The 21728-nt window shown below is 38.7% G+C and overlaps 1 protein-coding gene and 1 long non-coding RNA gene across 4 annotated transcripts in view; both read right to left on the bottom strand.

Annotated features, from left to right (window-relative positions):
• The window catches only part of LOC147842240 (uncharacterized), a 1176585-nt gene that overhangs the window by 379175 nt on the left and 775682 nt on the right, over positions 1 to 21728 (bottom strand). The gene's annotated exons all lie outside the window — the stretch shown is intronic.
• The window catches only part of uxs1 (UDP-glucuronate decarboxylase 1), a 111423-nt gene that overhangs the window by 64434 nt on the left and 25261 nt on the right, over positions 1 to 21728 (bottom strand). For all 3 annotated transcript variants that reach the window (XR_015498712.1, XR_015498711.1, NM_173242.2), the window contains 5 exon segments: positions 21129 to 21156; positions 16222 to 16270; positions 9396 to 9439; positions 8980 to 9040; positions 8304 to 8484 (listed from right to left, as the gene is read on the bottom strand). Coding sequence is in view for 1 of the 3 variants with exons in the window: in NM_173242.2 (NP_775349.2) it covers positions 8304 to 8484; positions 8980 to 9040; positions 9396 to 9439; positions 16222 to 16270; positions 21129 to 21156 (363 nt within the window). In the remaining 2 variants the exon portion in view is untranslated.

Here is a 21728-nt window from a genome sequence, read left to right as displayed (position 1 = left end):
ATTCTGGTCTAAAAAGGAAGGCGTTCTGAGGCGTTGCTATTTTGAGAATCTATAATAGATTTTTCATTAGACCAAAACTAACCCGGTCTAAACTCCGGCGCAGAGTTGCGCCTCGCTTACGCACTGCTTAATACGCACAAGAGAGCAATAGGCAAATATCTTTACATATGGAAAAAATTAAATATTAAGGATATATATAGGATATAATAAGAATAGATATAGAATATAAATATAAAGGATTAAAATATTACAAAACATATTATTTTCTAGCCTAAATATAAAAAAAATCACTGCTTTTATGTCTTCTTCATCTCGGGAGGCTTTTTCAGTTCATTCATAACAATTTGCTTTTGTATAATGTTATTATTATTAGCAGTATTATTTAATATATCCATATTTATATTTTTTTTTATTAAAAACAAGCTTAGATTTGCCCACCTGTCAGGTTTTAGACCATATGGGGCACAGCATGTGTTTTAGGATATAACTCAGGTTTTTGAGCACATTTTGTTATTATTGTTCATTTATTCGTTTGCTGGAAATTAGAACTGAATTTAGAAATAGTTTTGAAACAAATATTTGCGCTTAACAAACAAAAGTATTTATTTATAGAGTAATTGATGTCTGTGCGTAAAGGTTTCCCCTATCCAAGAGCGAAAGTGAAAGTGATCCAATATCTCTCATTCTCACGCAGTAGATGCTCTGTTTAACAGTTTTCTGTTAAAAAACTGTTAACTGTTTGCTTGTGAAATGCTCATTTTTCCACTTAGACTTACTTTGCGTCCTGTAAATAGCGAATGCGCTCTCGGCGCGACGCAGCTGACTCTTAAAGGGAATGGGAGATGAGACTCTAATTGGTTTATTCTCTAAACACACCTATAACTCATTAAGAAAATAAACTCAACCCTTTTAGACCATGCGCCGAAGCGCAAGGCAGATTTCCCGTCCTTAAATTAGCAAAAACGCGTCCTGACACGCCCTGAAAGCGTTTGCGCCCTGCGTTTTGCGCTTTGCGCATGGATCGTCAAAATAGAGCCCTCAGGATGCGCGTGCAGAGAGGTGGCAGAAAAAACTGGGAGAGCTAGTATTTACAGCGAGGGAATGACATCCCATGCGGTTCTGTCAGTGCTCTGAAAGCATTTGAGAGCTTCCTTGGCTGTGTTTTGGATCATTGTCTTGCTGAAATGTCCACTCTGGTTTCACTTCATCATCCTGCTAATCTAGATGTTGGACTGAAGCAGCTGATATTAATTTACGCTGATGAAGGGCAGAGGGTTACTGAATAACTACTGAGAGATTTCAGCTGCTGTCTGGGCTTTCACTGCCTTTCTACACCTCCCTTTCTTCATGTGTTCAATACTTTTCCCCTGTGTCATTTCATTTTATTGCACATACGTTCATTTGTAAACTAATTAAATTTGATTTCTTTGCATTTATGAATGTTTTAGGTTTCCATCAACATCCGGTGAAAAGTTGAAGTCAACAGCACTTTTAGAAATGTGTTTTCTGAGAAAATGGTGACCTGTTCAATACTTATTTTCCTGACTGTATTCACTGCAAAACAACACAAGAAATCTAGCAAACACCAGCAAATATGATGCCGATGATCTGCTCTAATGCTGTAAATCTGGACACACACTGAATAATGCTCCTGTTTACATACTTTTTCCAGCAAGTGCCATCTTAGATTTGTAATGATATTTTGACGTGCACAGGTTTCAATATGAATACTAGATTGCTTGTGAATAACCGTGGTGCATTTATCGAAAAAGTAATCAGGCAATTTTGACTGTAATTTAACGGGCCTCTTTTGTGAATGTGGCTAATCTTACAGTTGAGTGTGCCACCCGTACTCTTCAGGGGTTGAAGCCAGCAGCTGAGATTTTCCATTATAGACATAGCAGGAATTGTTTTCGACAAGCCATCCTGTCATCTCTCCTGGAAGGTGAGATGCTACCTGACTAAAAGGCGCAGACAGATCTACTAGCCGCTTTTATACTGTCAGGTCAGGGCCAAAATCATCAGACCTACATCAACAACAGCAAAATCATATTGTTTCCACTGTCGGCCAGTAGCCTCAGAAAACATTCTGGAACCCACCATTAAGGGAATGGTTCACCCAAAAATGAAAATTACCCCATAATTTACTCACCATCAAGCCATGCTCAGTGTAAAAGTCTTTCTGTCGGAAGAACACAGTCACTGTTTTAAATTTTATTCTGGCTGTTGGATTAAATTTTAATTTTGGCACTTAAATCCAAGAAAGTCTAGGTCTACATTAAATAGCATAATTTGTGTGACACTGTACAAAAATAATTCATATTTTTTACATTACTGAGAGAGGTTGACTTAAGGTTGGGGTAGGGGTAGACGGTAATAAAATAAAATTCAATGGCTAATTTAATAAATAATAAAAATAGTTTTCCCTATGTTTTACATTACTGTGAGGGGTAGGTATAGGGTTGGTGCGGGGGTAGTTGTTAAAAAAATACAATTAATGTATTTCTCATTAAGTTCTGGCCACAGCTGTATCTCTTCTAGCAACAACCCATAATGCTGTGTTTTCACCAGACGCGGAACGCGCGAATAAATCGCAATATTCACGCGTAAATGGCCGCGTGAACATTTGAGTTTACTCGCTTCATACGCGCGTCAAACCCCGCTTCATTCGAGTGTCAAATTTACATCAGAACAGACGCGGATTCGCGTGATGGGCTGGGCTTCTGTCTGCTTGAAGACTCTAGCTTCATAGCTAAATGGCTAACATGGATTTTATGAAGAAAATAACAGTGTTTATGTGCTTAACGAAGACTGAAAAACAGCGTCGATACGTTTAGGGACGTGTCTGAGTCCACTACATTCTTTCAGAGGTGCATCCAGCTCTGTGAGCTCATAAACTCCTCCAGAAACTTAACCTGGATGACGGAGGCTTTCAGCGGTGCTTCTGACTGAGCCAAGCTGAGTTTGATGAACTGTTGTCGGTGAAGGCTGGAGGATTTCCCTCGGAACACTGGCAACAGGTTCTACGTCACAATCACGCCCCCACAAGAGCAAGTTTCTGATTGGTTAACGCGGCGTGAATGTACACTGAAGTTCAGAATTTCGAAATTGAGAGATTCGCGCGAAACGATCGTTAAGCGCGTCAAACGCGCAAGACGCTCAATTTGCCCCGCGCCATTTGCATCATTCGCGCTGTGCCATTCGCGCGTATCGCGCCGCAGGATGTAAATCACTCGCGCTTGACGCGCGTTCCGCGTCTGGTGTGAACGCAGCATAAAACTGTCATCAAACTAATCCATATGCCGCAGATTGATGTGTTTTGGTTGCCAAATGCACGTTATGTGCAAATGACATTTACAATGTAAGAAGTAAGATGCTTTTGTATCGACGGGTCCAGGAATATATGCATAGTTACCATAGAAGTCTACCACAGAAGACGATGATGAAGAAAAGAAACTTACAGAAGGACAACTATCTGTGCAGCAATCCACCATTCAGGCCTGTATGATATACACTCCCCGCCTGGAATTTGCCAAAAGGCATCTGAAGGAATCTCAGACCATAAGAAACAAAATTCTCTGGTCTGATGAGACTAAAATTGAACTCTTTGGAGTGAATGCCAGGCGTTACGTTTAGAGAAAACCAGGCACTGCTAATCACCAGGTTAATACCATCCCTACAGTGAAGCATGGTGGTGGCAGCACCATCCTGTGGGGATGTTTTTCAGCAGCAGGAACTGGAAGACTAGTCATGATAGAGGGAAAGATGAATGCAGCAATGTACAGAGACATCCTGAATGAAAACCTGTTCAGAGTGTTCTTGATCTGAGACTGGGGTGACAGTTCATCTTCCAGCAGGACAACGACTCAAAGCACACCCCCAAAATATTAATGGGGTGGCTACACAACAACTCTGTGAATGTCCTTGAGTGGCCTAGCCAGAGCCCAGATCTAAATCCTATTGAACATCTCTGGAGAGATCTGAAAATGGCTGTAGACCATCGCTTCCCATCCAACCTGATAGAGCTTTAGAGGTACTGCAAAGAGGAATGGGCAAAAATTTCCAAAGACAGGTGTGCCAAGCTTGTGGCATGGTATTCAAAAAGACTTGTAATTGCTACCAAAGGTGCATCAACAAAGCATTGAGCAAAGGCTGTGAATACATATCATCTACTGCTTGTCCGGGTCACAAGAGCAGCAGTTTCGCGAGAGAACCCCAAACTTCCTTTTCCCCAAATATTTGCTCCAGCTCCTCTGGAAGGATTCTGAGGCATTCCCAGAGAAGCCAAGAGACTCTCCATCATATCCTAGGTCCTTTTTCTCAGTGAGACAAGCCTAAAACACTTCCCTGTGTAGATATCAGAAACATATGCCCGAGCCAACTCAACTGGCCTCTCTCTATGTGGTGGAGCACCAGCTCTACTCCAAGACTCTCAAAGAATGAGCTGTGCTCCTCTAAGCTTATCTTCACTTTATTCATGCATCCATTGCTGTCCGCTGACAGTCACTGTCCTTAATTCAAACCAAATTCATGGAAGCTGCCTCCTTTTTACTGATTTTTAGTTTTGTATCTTGGAACATCTTGAACTTTCAAAACTTTAAAATCTTACAAAAAGTAAGATGAGTTTAAATCATTTTCCTCTGTCTTTAAGAGTCCTTGCAGTTCCCAGAACAATTTTCTTTAGAACACTCCCTTTCTTTCTAGAAAGACCTTGCAATCAGCAGTGGATTTAATAGACACTAGCAGCCCTGATCCCTCAGTGAATGAGAAATCTTTTTGTTTCAGAGAATTTATCCGTTTCTGGTATTCACATTTTTGTATTTCATTGCAACAAATCTACTTTTTAACTTTCATGCAGTTATAGTTATCTTTCTATCATCCCTTCTTTTTATAATTGGCGTTTTATAAATCAGTGTTTTTATAATCAGTGTGTCTTATTTTCAATTACATTAATTAAATTATATATATATATATATATATATATATATATATATATATATATATATATATATATTATTTATTGTTATTTGGATTTTTGTCTTATCTAATGTAGTTTTGTTTGCCTGGCTTTTTCTTTCATCTAATGTTTTTTCATTAGTTTTAGCATATCTATGTTTTCAGGATAATATTTCTCAAACATTAAAGGGCACCTATGGTAAAAAATCTACTTTTCAAGCTGTTTGGACAGATCTGTGTGTTGGTATAGTGTATAGACCGTCATACTGGGGTGATATGAACACCCCCAGTCCTTTTTTTTCAATTTAACTACAAAAAAAAGGGTCGGCCAATTGGAGCTGTTTTCAAATCGATCGCACCATTACGTAGGTGTGCGATCCCCCCGCCCACCGAATTGATTGACAGCTGCGCGCATTAACATGTTCCGGTAGTCGCGTGTATATGTCAACAAGACCAGGCAGACATACGCAAAGCAACCGGGAATAAAAGCTCTGTTCTGTTCGCTAGGATCAGCAATCATCATCAAATGTGATTAAGAGTAAGTTTCACATGTTTAAAGTGTTTTAAAACAGAGTATGTGTGTAATTAATTACAGCGTTTTACTTCAGCTTTACTTCATCAGCACAGCCGCGTGTCAGAACAATTATAAAAGAAGACGCTTCAATCCCGGTTTGTGGAAGTTAAATCAGGTTTATTTTGTACATTAGCATAACAGATATCCACACAGTACTTGAGGTTAGCCTTAACTAAGCTAAGCACGCTCTGTCTGCCTGCCTGTGTGTGTGTGTGTGTGTGTGTGTGTGCGCGCATTAACTTTGTAACAATATTGTGTGTGACTCATCAATGCAACTTCACAATACTGATTAGTAAAGGTTAATTCTTACTGTAGTATCTCACAAACGCTACGTGAGACCTCCTTCCTTTAAGTCTGTCTGTTGTCTGACGCAGCTGAGGGAGGAGGCATGTAGTGGGCGAGAAAGTGGGCGGGAAAGAATCGTCTTAAAGGCGCAGTACGACAAAACCACCCCCTGCTGGAAATCAGTATAAAACAGCATCTTGTAAAAGGTATAATGAAAAATCTGATGGGTATTTTGATCTGAAACTTTATATACACATTCTAGAGACGCAAAAGACTTATATTAAATCTGAAAAAAGGGGTAACCTAGGTGCCCTTTAAGAGAATGTCTCCAATTTGTTTTTGTTTTCGTTTGTTTTACTTCAAATGAAGAAGAAGACTGAGAAGTAGTCATTTTTCCATTGCACTTGACATGACATTTATTGGATTTGTGCTGGACAGATGAAGTCTGGGGGAAAAAGCAAGAAGTCTGAACAACTAATCACTTCGTCTCTTGCTTTCCAGTCTTCTTTATCTTCATCTGCCAAACTCTCAGGGTGATAGAGGTCTTTCAGTTAAAGAATAGTTACAATTCTGCCATCTCTCATCATCCCTGTGTCGCTTCAAACCATTCATTCATCTTCACAAGTTACTTAATCAAATCTCTGAGATTTCTGTTCCTCCATTTAAAGCATACTCCCCCTGAACTTTGATGATTCAAACTGTTCATAAGATCTAACGTCATGAACTGAGGTTAAATCCAAGTTTTCTGAAGAGACTCAATCACTTTACATTATTTTATTTCTTTAATATTATTTAAATATATTGCTTAAACTACCAAGGTTTAATTAATTTTGTTTAAAAAAAAAACAAACATATAACTATAACAACCTGACTTTTCCTAAATGTACTGTATGTTTATTTCTAACATTTATTAAAATGACAAAACACAAAAGAGTTCTGAGTATTTCTAACATTAATTACCATAGTGGTCAAATTGACCTCAAGCATTTCAGTGTCCACTACTTTTTTCCCTTGCCTCTAAATATGCATTCCTCTGTTGCTTAGCAACTTCCTGCTAACAAAAACATAACTTTCTGATAGAGAAAGCATACCTTTATGGCGGAGCAGACACAAACAAAAACAACATAATCAGTATTCATGCTCTTCTGCTTGCCAGACAAAGTGAGATACGCACCTTTGCAGGTGGTGTAGTAAATCAATTTAGTAAACATGACAACAGACATTCAAAGCCCAAAGTTAGAAATATTGATCGGTTTATAGCTTTCAATTTTATTCATAGACAGGAAATAAATGAGTCAGATTTGAATTTTGTATGCGTTTGGAACAACATAATGTAAATAAAGTAAATAATATAAAATAATAAATATCACTCCCTGAAAAAGTCTTGTTGCTTATCCAAGTTTTCAGGACCAACAAATAACAACTTGAGTGATTATTTGATATTAGAAGTGGCTTATATGAAAGGCGAAGGTTAGATTATGCTAATTTTACCAAAATGAAATATAATCATGGCTTGATTTTAATTATTTAATTTTGACAGTAAAGTTTAACTTTGCTTAGACAAAAGTCGCTTAACAGAAATAATGTACAGTATAGAATATAAAGTCATGCTGCGGTGGAAAAAGAATGAATATTGTGTGTGACTCCCATGAGCTTGGAGGACTGCATCCATACATCTCTGCAATGATTAAAATAACTTATTAATAAAATCATCTGGAATGGCAAAGAAAGCGTTCTTGCAGGACTCCCTTCATCAAGATGTTTTGTATTCATCTTTAATGCCTCCTCCTTTATCTTACCCCAGACATGCTCAACAATGTTCATGTCTGGTGACTGGGCTAGCCAATCCTGGAGCACCTTAACCTTCGTTGCTTTCAGGAACTTTGATGTGGAGGCTGAAGTATGAGAAGGAGCGCTATCCTGCTGAACAATTCGCCCTCTCTTATGGTTTGTAATGTAATAGGAAGCACAAAAGTCTTGATAACTCAGGCTGTTGATGTTGCCATCCACTGTGCAAATCACTTGCATGCACCTATACTGAATGTAACCACAAACCATGAATTTTCCTTACCAAGCTTTACTGATTTCTCTGATAATATCGGGTCCATAAGGGTTCCAATAGAATCTTCTGCAGTATTTGTGATGATTGGGATACAGTTTAACAGATGAAAAATCCGCCTTCAGACACTTTTCCAAATAATAATCTAGAAGTCAAGTTATTATTTGTGACTCTTACAACTGGGATCGACGACAAGACTTTTGTCACGTAAGGTAAATAAAGGGTTTTGCTAACCAATTTGGTATTTGGTTAACTATTGGTATTAAGTTTAACTGGTTTTGGATATCAGACAGAACTCTGCTAGCTTGATGATACCAGCTTTGAAAAAGACAACACTGGTGTCTTCTGAAGGGATCTGCATTAGAAACTCGATTCAATAATCTTGGCATTGAGATTTGCAGTAGCGTTTTTGGAATATTTGGCAATCACCTTCAATATAGAGCGGCTCCACCACATCATGGTTGATGAGCTCGAAGTTCTCATGGCCAATCCAGTGCTCTACATTGCGCTTGCGGCCGGTGAAGAAATTATCCACCACAGTCACCTCATGACCATCCATCATCAGCTTATCGGTGAGGTGGGAGCCCACGAATCCTGCCCCACCGGTGATCTAGCGGAGGAAAGACTGCATGATCGTTTCACAAGCCAGCATTATTGGGTTAAGTAGTCATGCTTTTGATTTACTTAAATTTGAGGACATTTTAATAAGGCTCTACTGTGGAAGTCAATCACTAAATCAGAAAATAAATGAGCAGTGCTTCTACTACCTGATGTTAGACAGCTTCTATGTCCGTCCCGTCTAAATTATCTGCAAGCTATACAGCCTACTGAAAAACATCCTCTGAAATAAATGTTTACTTCACAGTGGCCAAATTGGTCATGCTTAATTCTGACACCTCATAAATGCAGGAGATTTTATTTATTAACATTTAAAACGGAGGAGATAATAGTTAACCTTTTGAAAGTTGGAAAATGATCAATTAACTATTAGGAATTCCTGTAATTTAATAAGTTCTGAAAGATGTTCTTCATATCTTGCAAACAGATGCACTTGTATTGTTGAACAAAAGCTGTTTTGGACCCTTGAGAATGTTAAAGAACTTACCAAAATCCTCTTTCGGTCCTTCTCGGATAAGAATTTCACTGGTGGGTACTTCTGGGTAAAACTGTGAAGTGAAAGAAAATCCTAAATAAGCATTTATGCGTGTCAACAACATGCTAACAAGAAAGCAATGCTGATAGAAACTGCCTTGTGCTCCTTTATTTTGAATTTTAGTCCTTGTTTCAGAACAAAACAATCGATCTACAGGTGTGAAAGCACCCATACTTGCTAATCAATGTTTTTATATGCATATCTTACGACTGCCTAATTCAAATAAACCAGGTGTATACAGTCAAATTTAAATGAATGTACTTTATGAAATAATTTATAATGTTAAATACCATGGTGTTATAAATGCATAGCAAGACAAATCTAGCAGAGTGTAGTGGTTTTTTATTTGGCATAAAAGAAAAACATACCTAAGCTCGAGTTCCCGTATCTTCTCCCTGAGAGGTCCCACTGCCTGTGAGGAACAGAGTGAGATATGAGAGTTAAAACAAGACATGGTGAAACAAAATATAGATAATGACCCCGTTTTCATCTAGTATGAACTTAAATTTTTCAGGGATGCACCCTCAGCAAGTCAGCAGTGATGCATTAGTGTTTCTACCTGGTAGACTTGCATACCTTTTAAAAAGTGCATTCTGACATTTGTGTTTAGTGGGGTGGGTGGTATGACATTTCATTTCAGGATAATAGTATAGTTATTTAGACTAGTAGTTATTAAAAAGAAAAGGTTTAAATAATAAATAAATGAAAATACTTCAAAAGTAAACATGCAATTAAATGAAGTAAAATGAACTTGAATTACCTTAACATAACAAATTATATAGTATGCCACATTTTGCAGTTATGTGCCCAACATTATTAAAAAGTTTCCTCTGTTAACATCTTTTCATTGGTATAAAAGTAATACCACTTAAAACAGTGGCTTTTAATCCTGTTAATGGAGATCTACGTTCCTGCAGAGTTCAGCTCCAACCTTGATTAAACACAACTAAGCCAATTAATTAGGACCTAAAGCAGCACTTGATAATTACAGAAAAAGTGTGTTTGATCAGGGTAGCAAATCAAATCTGCAGGAAGGTAGGAGGGAGTACTGCTGTACTTATGATGTACTTAAAACTCCATTATGACGTTTACAACCAACAAATTAAATGAAGCAAAATACGTTGGCACAATAGCCTAGTGGTTAGCGTGCAGTAGCACATCAGGGCATCCCGAGTTAAAATCCCAGCTCGAGGACATTTCCCTACGATGCCCCCCTTTCTTTCTCCAACTCCGCTTCTTGTCTAAAAACTGTCCTATCTAATAAAGGCAAAAAGGCCAAAAATATATAATAATAAAATAAAGCAAAATACAAACAAATAACAAAGTAAATATAACATAAAGGTAATAACTGCACAAGGCTACAATGCTGTTCTTGTCGCTCAGACACCATCATTGTATCATATTTAAAAAGAGTGTGGTATTGCTTGTCGTGCAACAGGCAAAACAAGCCTATATGACTTCTATGAAACTCTTCTTCTCTCAAGGCTGCCATTGTTGTTGTGTAAAGAAGTAGGCTACACTTAAGCAGCATGATATTTCAACCCAGGCTCATTCTGGAAACGTAGCCCCACCGACGTTTGTGGAGACTGTGAAATAAGTCCTGGTAGGTACGTATTTGTGCAGTTTTTGTTTCCGCAAATCCGTGAGAGGCCGCTCTACGTGCTTTTTCGCATCTCAAATGCATCTTGCAATCGCGCACTGTTCGCGCCCGTGCTGTTTTCGCGTTAAAAGCCGCCGGAGGCCACTGTCAAGCGACCATCTGTCTGACAGACTGACTGACTGACCGATCGACTGGGCGGCCGAACTATATATTTGGTTTTGCCAGGGATTGCCTTGCGATTGCCTTGGGATACCTGAAATTGCCTTGGGAGAAACGGAATGGATACCTGGGATTGCCTTGGAAAAGAGGAAGTGGGGGATACCTGAGATTGCCTTGGGAGGGAGGGAGGGAGGGAGGGAATACCTGAGATTGCCTTGGGAGGGAGGGAGGGAGGGAATACCTGGGATTGCCTTGGAAGGGAGGGAGCGAGGAGATACCTGGGATTGCCTTGGGAAGGAGAGAAGATACCTGGCATTGCCTGATATTGCCTTGGCAGGGAGGGAGGAAGGGGATACCTGGAATTGCCTTGGAAGGAAGGGAGGAAGGTTATTCCTGGGATTACCTTGGGAGGGAGAGAAGATACCTGGCATTGCCTGAGATTGCCTTGGCAGGGAGGGAGGGAGGGAGGGGATACCTGGAATTGCCTTGGAAGGAAGGGAGGAAGGAGATACCTGGGATTGCCTTGGAAGGAAAAGGATACATAGGATTTCCTTGAGAGGGAAGAGATACCGGGATTGCTTTGGAAGGGAGGAAGGGATGGATGGTTGGATGGATGCATGGATGGATGGATGGATGGATAGATGGATAGACGGTCAGGTGGAAGGTCGGAGGGATGAATGGACTTTTTTCAGCTTTTGTACCATTATAAATGTCTGTAGTATCACTTTTTGATAAATGTTTACTGATCAAAATTGATTTAAAGCATACTTACTGACTGCAATTTTTTAAACAGTATTTAATTTAATGAAAAAAAAAATCATTCAGTCTAACCCAGGGATGGGAAAACTTGATCCTCGAGTGCCGGTGTCCCTGCAGAGTTTTGTTCCAACACTAGTCAAACACACCTGAACAAACTAATCAGTGTCTTCAAGATCACTTGAACTCTATAGGGAGGTCTGTTTGAATAGGGTTGGAGCTAAACTATGCAGGACACTGGCCCTCCAGGATCAAGTTTGCCCACACCTGGTCTAACCTGTACTTAAATCTTATTATAAATCCATCTGCATGTAACTAATGTAGACCAACAATCAACTACTGATACTGTACTGCAGGGGTGTCAAAGTCTTTGGACGGCTGCAGCCCTGCATAGTTTAGTTCCATCCCTGCTCCAACACACTTACCTGTAGGTTTCGAACAAGCCGGAAGGACTCAATAAGTTTAATCCGATGTGTTTAGGATTAAGGTTGGAACTAAACTTTGCAGAGCTGTGGCTCTCCAGGAACACCTGTGCTGTACTGACAATGACATTTTCCTGATTATGTTTAATGAATTTAAAGCTAACCCTTACTGTTAGTCATGTTCATCAACTATTTTAAGTCCATTAACATTTTTAAAGGCAGCTAAATGTAAGGTATTTGCCTCAGAACATGAAAAGTTCAGATAGATGTCAATTAACATTTCCAAACTGTACCACCTCTTTAAACCAAATATCAAACATCAGGCAAGGGTATAAATGTCACAATGTTTCCAAAAGCAATCACAGATGCTGACAAAAAAGCCTCAGTACGTGCTGACACACTTTGAACCGTAAGGTCAGTCAGATATGGGAAATGTGGATTCTAATGAGCTTTTTCCGGGGATAAGCAGACATTTGGGATCAGTAATGAGATGATAAAGATCAGTTATAGCTCTGCCTTTTAATGTGAATGAACGTGTACACAAACCAGCATGAGTCCATTTAGATTTAGAACAAGACATGCATATGAACTTGGGCAATAAAGAACGCAACATAAACGAGAAAGCATAGCAATCTACACTACGCTTTCAGACAGTCACTACGTGATTTATAGTGGGTTCTGGGTGTTTTCTTTCTGACATGTCTTCATGATAGTCTGATTTCAAAATACAGTCTGGTTCTTTTTTTTTTTATATTTTTTATATATTCAAGTTTACATTTATTTGTTTTTTTACAAACTGCTCAGCTAAGTTTGAATGTACTGTACATATTTTTGGGAGTCTGGCATATTTTTCTGACCAGTCTTACCAAGACAGAACCATTCAGAAGATTCTGCATTGAAACAGTTATGGGGTGCATCATTCTAATTCAGATTTTTTTTTTTGAAAGATTTTGACTGGTATATGAGCTAACAAGAACTAACAAGGAATGACTGTATTGACATTAACTAACATTAATATGCGTCGATCGATCGGCGGGAGTTCGGTATCAGCCAATAATAAAATAATAAGCATCGGACTCTACACTTGCAAACATTCGCTCTAACAAGTTCATGCAACTCTCGATCGTGTAGTTATATTTTTTGATAGGTGCGCATCAGTGTTAGCTAGCCAAGCATACCTGTGCGATTGATGCAGAAGTATAAGGCCCAATCCCAATTCAACCCCTTAGCCCTTCCCCTTAAGCCTGGTTAATACTTTTGCGTCAAGTGATCGGCGTGACCCACGGCGCATGCAATACGCAAAGCTGTGCATTTATACTTCTGCACCCTGTTTCTGTTTGTCTGCAATAACACTTCCGAAATGCTAGTTGGCAGTAATGCGTTTATGTTCCTCTGTGTCTAGTTTCTTGGCAGGTGTTTTACTTTTTCTGAACGGTCCTTAACGTACAAGTGGTTCAAACTAGTTTATTTGAGACAGGAACTGGCGAACGTGCAACAAATTTAAGGTAAACACAAAACAAAACTTTTTTTTATCTGGAGCTCCTACACTGGACACGACACTTGAAAACCCTTGCTTCAACGGACTCACGCGGCTCTCAATTCCTCCCACACTCGCCAGCGCTTCCAAGCCATCACAGAGCTTGCGCTACAAGTTGTTGCGACGTGTGGTTACACTTTTTGAGAGGTGCGACGTCAACGGTGAAGGCTATGCTATGCTTCTGCTTGATGCAGAAGTATAAATCAGCCTTTATCCCTACCCCTCTTTTGCGCTTTAATGTGGAGGGGTAGGGATGTCCCAATTCTCTTTAGCTTGGAGGTGTAGGGCTGAGGGCAAGGGCTAGATACCCCTTCAAATGAAGATTTTTCAGGACCACAATCAAAATCAAAAGGTAAGGAAGTTTCCCAAAATACACCTTCTACAACAGCAGCATAGCTGCACTCAAAAGTAAAGGCTGATTTATACTTCTGCGTCAAACGCCGGCGTATGCTACGGCGCTGACGCATAGCCCTTCGCCGTGGCCGTAGCGGTTGCTGACATGCACCTCTAAAAAAATGTAACTACACTTCGCAACGACGCGTAGCGCAAGCTCTGTGATTGGTCGGCTTGGTAGCGCTGACGAGTCTGGGCGGGATCGAGAGCCACGCGAACGGTGCGAGCCTGATGGAGCAATTGTTTACAAGTGTGGAGTTCTGTGAAGGAGCTCCGGATGGAAAGTTTTGTTTTGTGTTTACCTCATGGTTAAAGTTGTTGCACGTCCGCCAGTTCCTGCCTCAAAATGAGCGAGTTTGAGTCACTTGTACATCCAGGAAGTGTTCAGGAAAAGCAAAACAACAGCGAAGAAACTCGACACAGAGGAACATTTACACCTCACTGCCAACTAGCGTTTCGGAAGTGTTAATGCAGACCAACAGAGACAGCGCGCAGAAGTATAAATGCACAGCTACGGGTGTTGCATGCCCGTGGTTACGCCAGTCACTTGATGCAGAAGTATAAACCAGGCTTCAAGAGATGCACAAATTAGTATTTTTGTCATTATTATAAATTTTTCCAAAAAACAAGGACATGTTTTAATACGTTCATAAGTACATTCATGTTTTACTGTTATGCTTTAAATAAATAAATTAATTAAAAAAACTTTAAAAAAAAAACTAAAATAGAACGCAAAATTCCCTGATCTATAATCCATAATAATAACAGTGAGAAAAGTCAAGTCACTGGGACTGACCTTTCTACAGTGTTTGCTATAATGTTATTGTTGTTTTTGTGTGTTTATATGCATAAATATGGCAAGGTGTAAATGCACAGTACAGTTACGAACTTATTGCAACATTGTATTGTTAAAATAACATAATATTTAGTGATTTACAGAAAATAAATACAAAAGAAATTACACAACTGAAATAATTACAGCTGTTGTCATCGTCGATCTCATATAAAGCAAGAGATCGCGATGACATATAATGTGGTGTGCAGGTGTTGTAGTAGTGTCCCATTTCTTAGGGATACATTTTGAAGCCCTTCCCCTGCACACTGTATCAAGGGCCAAGAGGAGGGGGTAGGGATACAAAAATAGAAATGGGATAGGGCCTAAATCAGCCTTTTGACTGGTCCATAAAGTTGTTACACAATGTTGATATTTTCGGAAAAAAGATTACATTTTAACATCAGTTAACAGTTACGTCCATATCTTTTCCATTAATTGTGCATGCCAGATGTCCATTACTTCTCAGCATGACAAGCACAACGATTCACCGCTGGCATTTCAAATAGTAGTACAGCGACTAGTGTGTAAACAGGGATTCTGCAGGTTTCTTCAAGTAAAATTTAAGACTTTTTAAGACCCTTTCAAGGCCAATATTAGTGAAACTTAAGACTTATACAGGGCTAAACACTGAGGATTTTTTTTCTACTGGCCCAGTTACTTTTGTAAATAATTCTTGTAATAATGGAAGATCACGTAAAGGGATATGTTGCTTTAGTTTTCTTTCCCTGATTGGCTGTTATGAATTGTATCTTTTTGCAATAAAAACTTAATATAATAAATAAGATTGTATAAATCTATAAAGATTGATGATTGGGTGTCGGCCTGATTGGGTAGCTTTACTTGGACATAGGAAAATTAAGAGCGGTTTAAAATGATTTAAGACCTACAGCACGATATTTCAGTGACTTTTTAAACGTCTAAAATTTTCGTTTTGCAATTTAAAAACATGAAAACAAGACTTTTTAAGACGCTGCGGACAACCTGATGAAGAATAAAAGCTGTCTCTTTGTGAAAGTGTTTGTGTGCGTACTGTGTGTAAAGTTGCCAGAAGATCTTATAAACAAGGTTTTTTTCCTCTGTTCAAAACACCAATGCCACAACAGATTAAAATAACTGAACCAATTTAAAAGAATAAGGAAACACGTAATCAGGACAGCATCAACAGCAGAGAACAAGTATTTGGTGTTTCCAGGCAGAGCACAACACGGCTCAACACTGCTTGTTAATTGCCCCCTGACTAAGAAACTTAATTGCTATCAAAGGCATGAGTAATTAAAATCTTAATTATATTGCGCTCTTGGGTAGCTGCGTAAGGCTTTCCAACAGCTCAAAGTGTGAATTTCAGCTGTTAGATACATAAGGTTTATATTAAAAATGACTCTGGTGTTGACACTGATATGAGAAAACCTGAACTAAAAAGGCGAAACTGTAAACGTGAAGAGTGTACAAAAAAAAAAAAAACGAACAGCTTGAACAGCTTATGCAAACAAACCTCATCTATCCTCTGCTCAATCTTCATTTCTCCGTGTTCCTGTATAGACCTGTGGGAAACAACAACAGACGGCTTTATCTCAGCTCCACAGATACACAAGTTCACAGATATTTCACAACCACACAGCAGAGCTTAGAGGAGCACACAGTCCTTTCCCTCGGCTCGCTGCGGACACATGATGAAGACGCTCAAAGTCAACAATACCACATGACGAAGATGAATCTAGAATAATGCTTGTTTTCCCATCGATCTCTTGAAACCACAGACCAGTGAGCACGTTTGATGTCGGATTCTGATTAACGCACAGTCCAGTGAGCATTCACGGAAGGCTTGATATCTCTGAGCTTTGCTTTACAAGACCCACTGAGAATCGATGTCCAAAGAAAATGACAAAGAAAGGTTTAAAATGGTATACACTCACCAGCCACTTTGCTAGTACCAGTTTTAGGACACTTTTGGATCCAGAACTGCATAATTTCGGTTCAGCTGATTTAACAAGGTGATTCCTCAATCATTCCTCAAAGCCAGTGGTCACTAAACTTGTTCCTGGAGGGCCGGTGTCTTGGAGATTTTAGCTGCAACCCTAATCAAACACACCTGAACAAGCTAATCAAGGTCTTACTAGGTTTACTTGAAAAATCCAGACAGGTGTGTTGAGGTAAGTTGGAGCTAAATCTTGCAGGGACACCGGCCCTTCAGGACCGAGATTGGTGAACCCTGCTCTAAGATTTTGGTCCATATTATTGATGTTATCATCACATAGGGTGCTTTCACACCTGCCTTATTTAGTTCAATTGAATCGCATTCGAGTTCGTTTCCCCTTTTGGTTCGGTTCGTTTGGGCAGGTGAGAATGCAGCAATCGTACTCAAGTGGACCAAATAAGCGTACCGAGACCTGCTTAAAGAGGTGGTCTCGGTACACTTTCAAACGAACCCTGGAGCGGTTCGTTTGTGGTGAGAATATGATCCGTACTAAAACAGGTCCAAGTACTGCGCGTTTGGACTAATTCAGCTGCCGTAGGCCGATGCACTGTGCATTATGGGATATGGAAGAAAAATATTTGTTGACAGCACTTTACCAACAGAGACAGAGAGAGAGGGGAAAACATTACCTGATGGATCGTTGGTAATATTTCGGCAAGATGAGCATGTCGCAGTTTAGCTAAATTAATTCACGGCTCCTGCTAAAGTGACGAGCGATGCATTAAACACTGTTTTCCAGCCGTGGCCGCATTTCATTCTCATAATGTATAGTTTGTCTAAAGCAGGGATACAATCAGCCAGCGCAGTCGTCCCTCCAGAGTAAAAGGTTTTGTTTACCTGCGGGAGTTCACTGGCATTTTCCCGTACGTGAATTCTGACCAATCAATAAGCAATTTAGGAAATATGTTTAACAACATCTGGCCAATGAGAGATGTGGATTTTGTCAGATGACTGCATTTTGGTTTGTTTCAACTGGTTCGGACCAAAGCCAGCAGTGTGGTGTGAAAACGACCCAAAGACGGCAGAAGATGCAACAATGTATCATTTATTGCGCTTGTTCCCGACCAAATCAAGCGAACTACAGATGTGAAAGCACCCATAGTTGCCCAGATCTGTCAGCTGCACATCCATAATGTGATTCTGTCATTCAGGCACATCTTTAAGGTGCTCTATTTAAAATAGATATGATGTCTAATTTATAAACAATTATTATGAATATCTACTGAAACTGAACATATGGAGAAAGCTGAGAATGGGGTATGCAAACAAATATTGAAGCTGATATTTTATAATATATTGATGTTTATCGCTACAATTGTTTTGCTCCCGTTTTTCATGAGCTGAACTCAAAGATCTAAAACGTTTTCGATATTCATAAGGAGCCTATTGCTCTCAAATACTGTCCACACATTTGTCTGAATTTGTGAGCACTTCTTCTTTGTCAATATAGTCCATCGACCTCTCAGGTGTGGCATATCATGATGCTTATTAGACAGCATGATTATTGCACAGGTGTGCCTTAGGTTAGCCATAATAAACGGTCACTCCTAAATGTGCAGCTTTAACACACAACAATGTTGACAGTTTTGATAAAGGTGCCATTTTTATGCTGACTGCAGGAATGTCCATCAGACCAGTTGCTCATGAATTAAACTGTCCTTTTACGAACAATAAACAATCGACAAAGGCTTTCAGAGAATTTGGCAGTATGCCAATCGGCCTTAGAACTGCATAGCACATGTAACACCAAGCCAGAATCTCATGATCCAGCATTTTCAACTTCAAGATCATCTGAGTCCTGCCAGCAGGACAGCTGCTGCAATAGGTTGGTATAACTAAAGAATTTCTGCACAAACTGAAACCATCTCAGAGAAGCTAATCTGCATGCTCATCATCCCCATCAGGATCTCAACCTGACTGCAATTCATTGTCATAACCATCTGGCACTTTGGAGAGGAGTTCTCTTAACAGATGAATCCTAGTTTTCACTCCAGTGGCAGACAGTGTATGTGAGGTTGGTGATGTCAACGTTGCGAATCGAGTGGCTCATGGTGGTGGTGAGTTTATGGCATGGGCATGCGTATATTAGACAATGAACACAGCTGCATGTTAATGGTGTTATTTTGATTGCACAGAGCCATCGTGATTCTGAGGCTGATTTTTTTTTTTGCAAATAATCCAAAAACACCACCTCATGTTTCAGCATGATAATGCACGGCCCCATTTTTTAAGGACCCATTGATCATATCACCCACTGAGCATGTTTGGTATGCTCTTGATTATATATGACAGGATGTTCCAGTTATTGTCAATATCCAGCAACTTTGAAAAGCCATTGAAAATCAGTGGACCAACAGTTCACAGGCCATGATCAACAATCTTATCAACTCTGTGAATTAGATGTGTTGCACTAGGTGAGGCAAATGGTGACCATACAAGTTACTAACTGGTTTCGAGTTGCTGGCATGTGATTAGATAATTGCAACAGGTGTACAGAATAAAGTGGCCAGTGTATAAATATTTGGTAAATATAAATGAGAAACACCTTCAAATGATTTCAAAGGGAGTAAAATCAAATCCTGACCTACTTTTCTTGCTTTTTGATATTGGAAATTGGGCATTCAATCAAATAAAATTGAGTCTAACTCACTGGGAAAGATTAAAGGTATACTCAATGTTGCACTATTTGTTATAAATACGTTTTATAGTTTATTACAGTCTCTTAGTACAGTTATGATGACAAACTTTCTGTCTACCTGCTTACACTTATATATTTTGGGGGCTGATGTATTTGCAAAAAAGAAGACTGAAAAAATAGATATAATACTGCTACTGATGTTAGCATGATTTTAGGGGGCATAATGATAATGTACACTAAAAAAATATCTGTAAATTGCCATTTTTTACATATTTTGTAGTTCATGTTTGGAGTTTTTGTCAAACTTATTTAGGCTTTTAAATTGCATTATGGAATCTTGATCCATTTGGAAACCTTTTTCCATTTGGAAAATTTCAGTTATCAATAGTTCTTATAAAAGAATTATTTTTAAAATGGCCTACATAATTTACAAATCAAACAAATCCAAAGATTTTGTCGATTTTTGCAACTCTGCACCGAACTGAGGCTTTCATTTTACAGCTTATAAAACATGTATGTATCTCATAATATCTTATTTAAACCATATTTTTGTTGTCTTTAATCACATGCAGCGCGCACATGAACCGCAACGAAAAAAGCACAGAAGCTCAGAAAGTAAAACTAGATGCTCAAGACATAATCTTTAAAATAATGATTTCTATGAATAAAAATGTAAAAAGGTTTTATGATATAATAATAACAGCATATTATTATATAACCCAACCTATCTCTAGGAAACATCCACACACACATTCACCAACACACTCATACACTAAGGACAATTTAGCCTACCCAATTCACCTGTACCGCATGTCTTTGGACTGTGGGGGAAACCGGAACACCCGGAGAAAAACCCACCGGAAGGCAGGGAGAACATGCAAACTCCACACAGAAACGCCAACTGAGCCGAGATTTGAACCAGCGACCTTCTTGCTGTGTGGCGACAGCACTACTGCGGCACTGCCTCGCCCAGTGTTTCCATTTTGTGATCTGAATTTGTCATTTAAGTGAAAAATATCTAGACTATTTATCATTTCTTAATTTAGTTTGTTTTGTTTTTGTATGTAGTTGGAAACACTACATGTGCTATTAATGTGTTATTAACATGTTCGCATGTTAAAATAAATCAGTATTTTAAAATGCAATATACATTGTGTCAGGCACAAAATAAACTAACATTTTTTTTTATTTTAAAAGTTTTATATTAGTCGGACCAGTGAGCGGTTAATTTTTAATTAACGAGCCACGATTGCCCGTTGGCAAAATTAACAGAAATGAGCACACCTACTTTAAAAACCTGGTAATAAGCTGCCAGTACATTTTTCTGTCTTTACAGACCAATTTCTCTAGTTATTTTTTATTAAAGAACATCTTGTCTCAAACTACTAAAATGTTAATAAAAGTCACTTTGTTAAACTGCAGAGTTCAATTTTCAACATCAAAAGTCAACAGAGCAGAGATCAACATACCATAATGCAATTCACAACTGTAATTAAATGGAAAACACAAAATACAGAAACTGTTAATTAATTTAGCCAATTAATTAAAATCTGAAATTGTGACAGCATCTAGAACAATGTTATCAGTCTTCTAATGAACTATGTCTATTTCATATCTAATGAATGAAAACTATTTTAAGAAGATCATTTAAGTTATGACATTTGTAGTGACTGCAGTGACATTTGTTTCAACATTAAGAGGACATTAAGAGAACAATTACAGCAGTGAAGGGGGCTGGCAAATAGTCAGAAACATAACCAAGAAGGACAAAAAAAATTATAATTACCTCATATTTGCGTATGTTCCCCAGACAGCTAAAAGAAAAAGACATGAGACTTCATTAATACCAAATAACACATTAATTATATATAAATGCAAAGTATGTAAGCTGTAGAAATGCACAAAAATGCATGTATTCTGTATATTGCAGCAAGATATCCCAGCAAAACTCTTAAGAAGCTAAAACAAAATTCACTTGTGATCCATGCATGTCTCTCAACTATTGAACATCATTTAACAGCTTGAAGCCTCTCTTATAGGATAAGAACACATTGTCTCCTGAATAATTATGAGGAACTGATTTACCAGAGATGTACTATAATGTGACACTCAGTACATGGATACCACTAATATAATTTTAACATGATTAAGACAATACTCTGATTACGAGTCTACTATGTACACAGTGAGTTTTGATTACCTTGATCCGACTGAAGTCATAATCGAACTAAACCGAAATCGAATTAAGACATGGAGTATTACTATTTTAGTCACATTATTGAAGTAGAGATGTGTAAACCACTTAATCAAACTGTTACAGTCTTTGCTCTACGCTTTGCAACAGGATACTCCCTACACACAGCTGTTTGACACTTTTTTTTTTTTA

This window comes from Danio rerio, chromosome 9, assembly GCF_052040795.2.
Source record: "Danio rerio strain M-AB ecotype USA chromosome 9, GRCz13ab, whole genome shotgun sequence".
NCBI classification, from domain to species: domain Eukaryota; kingdom Metazoa; phylum Chordata; class Actinopteri; order Cypriniformes; family Danionidae; genus Danio; species Danio rerio.
This window is presented reverse-complemented; position numbering and strand designations above follow the sequence as displayed.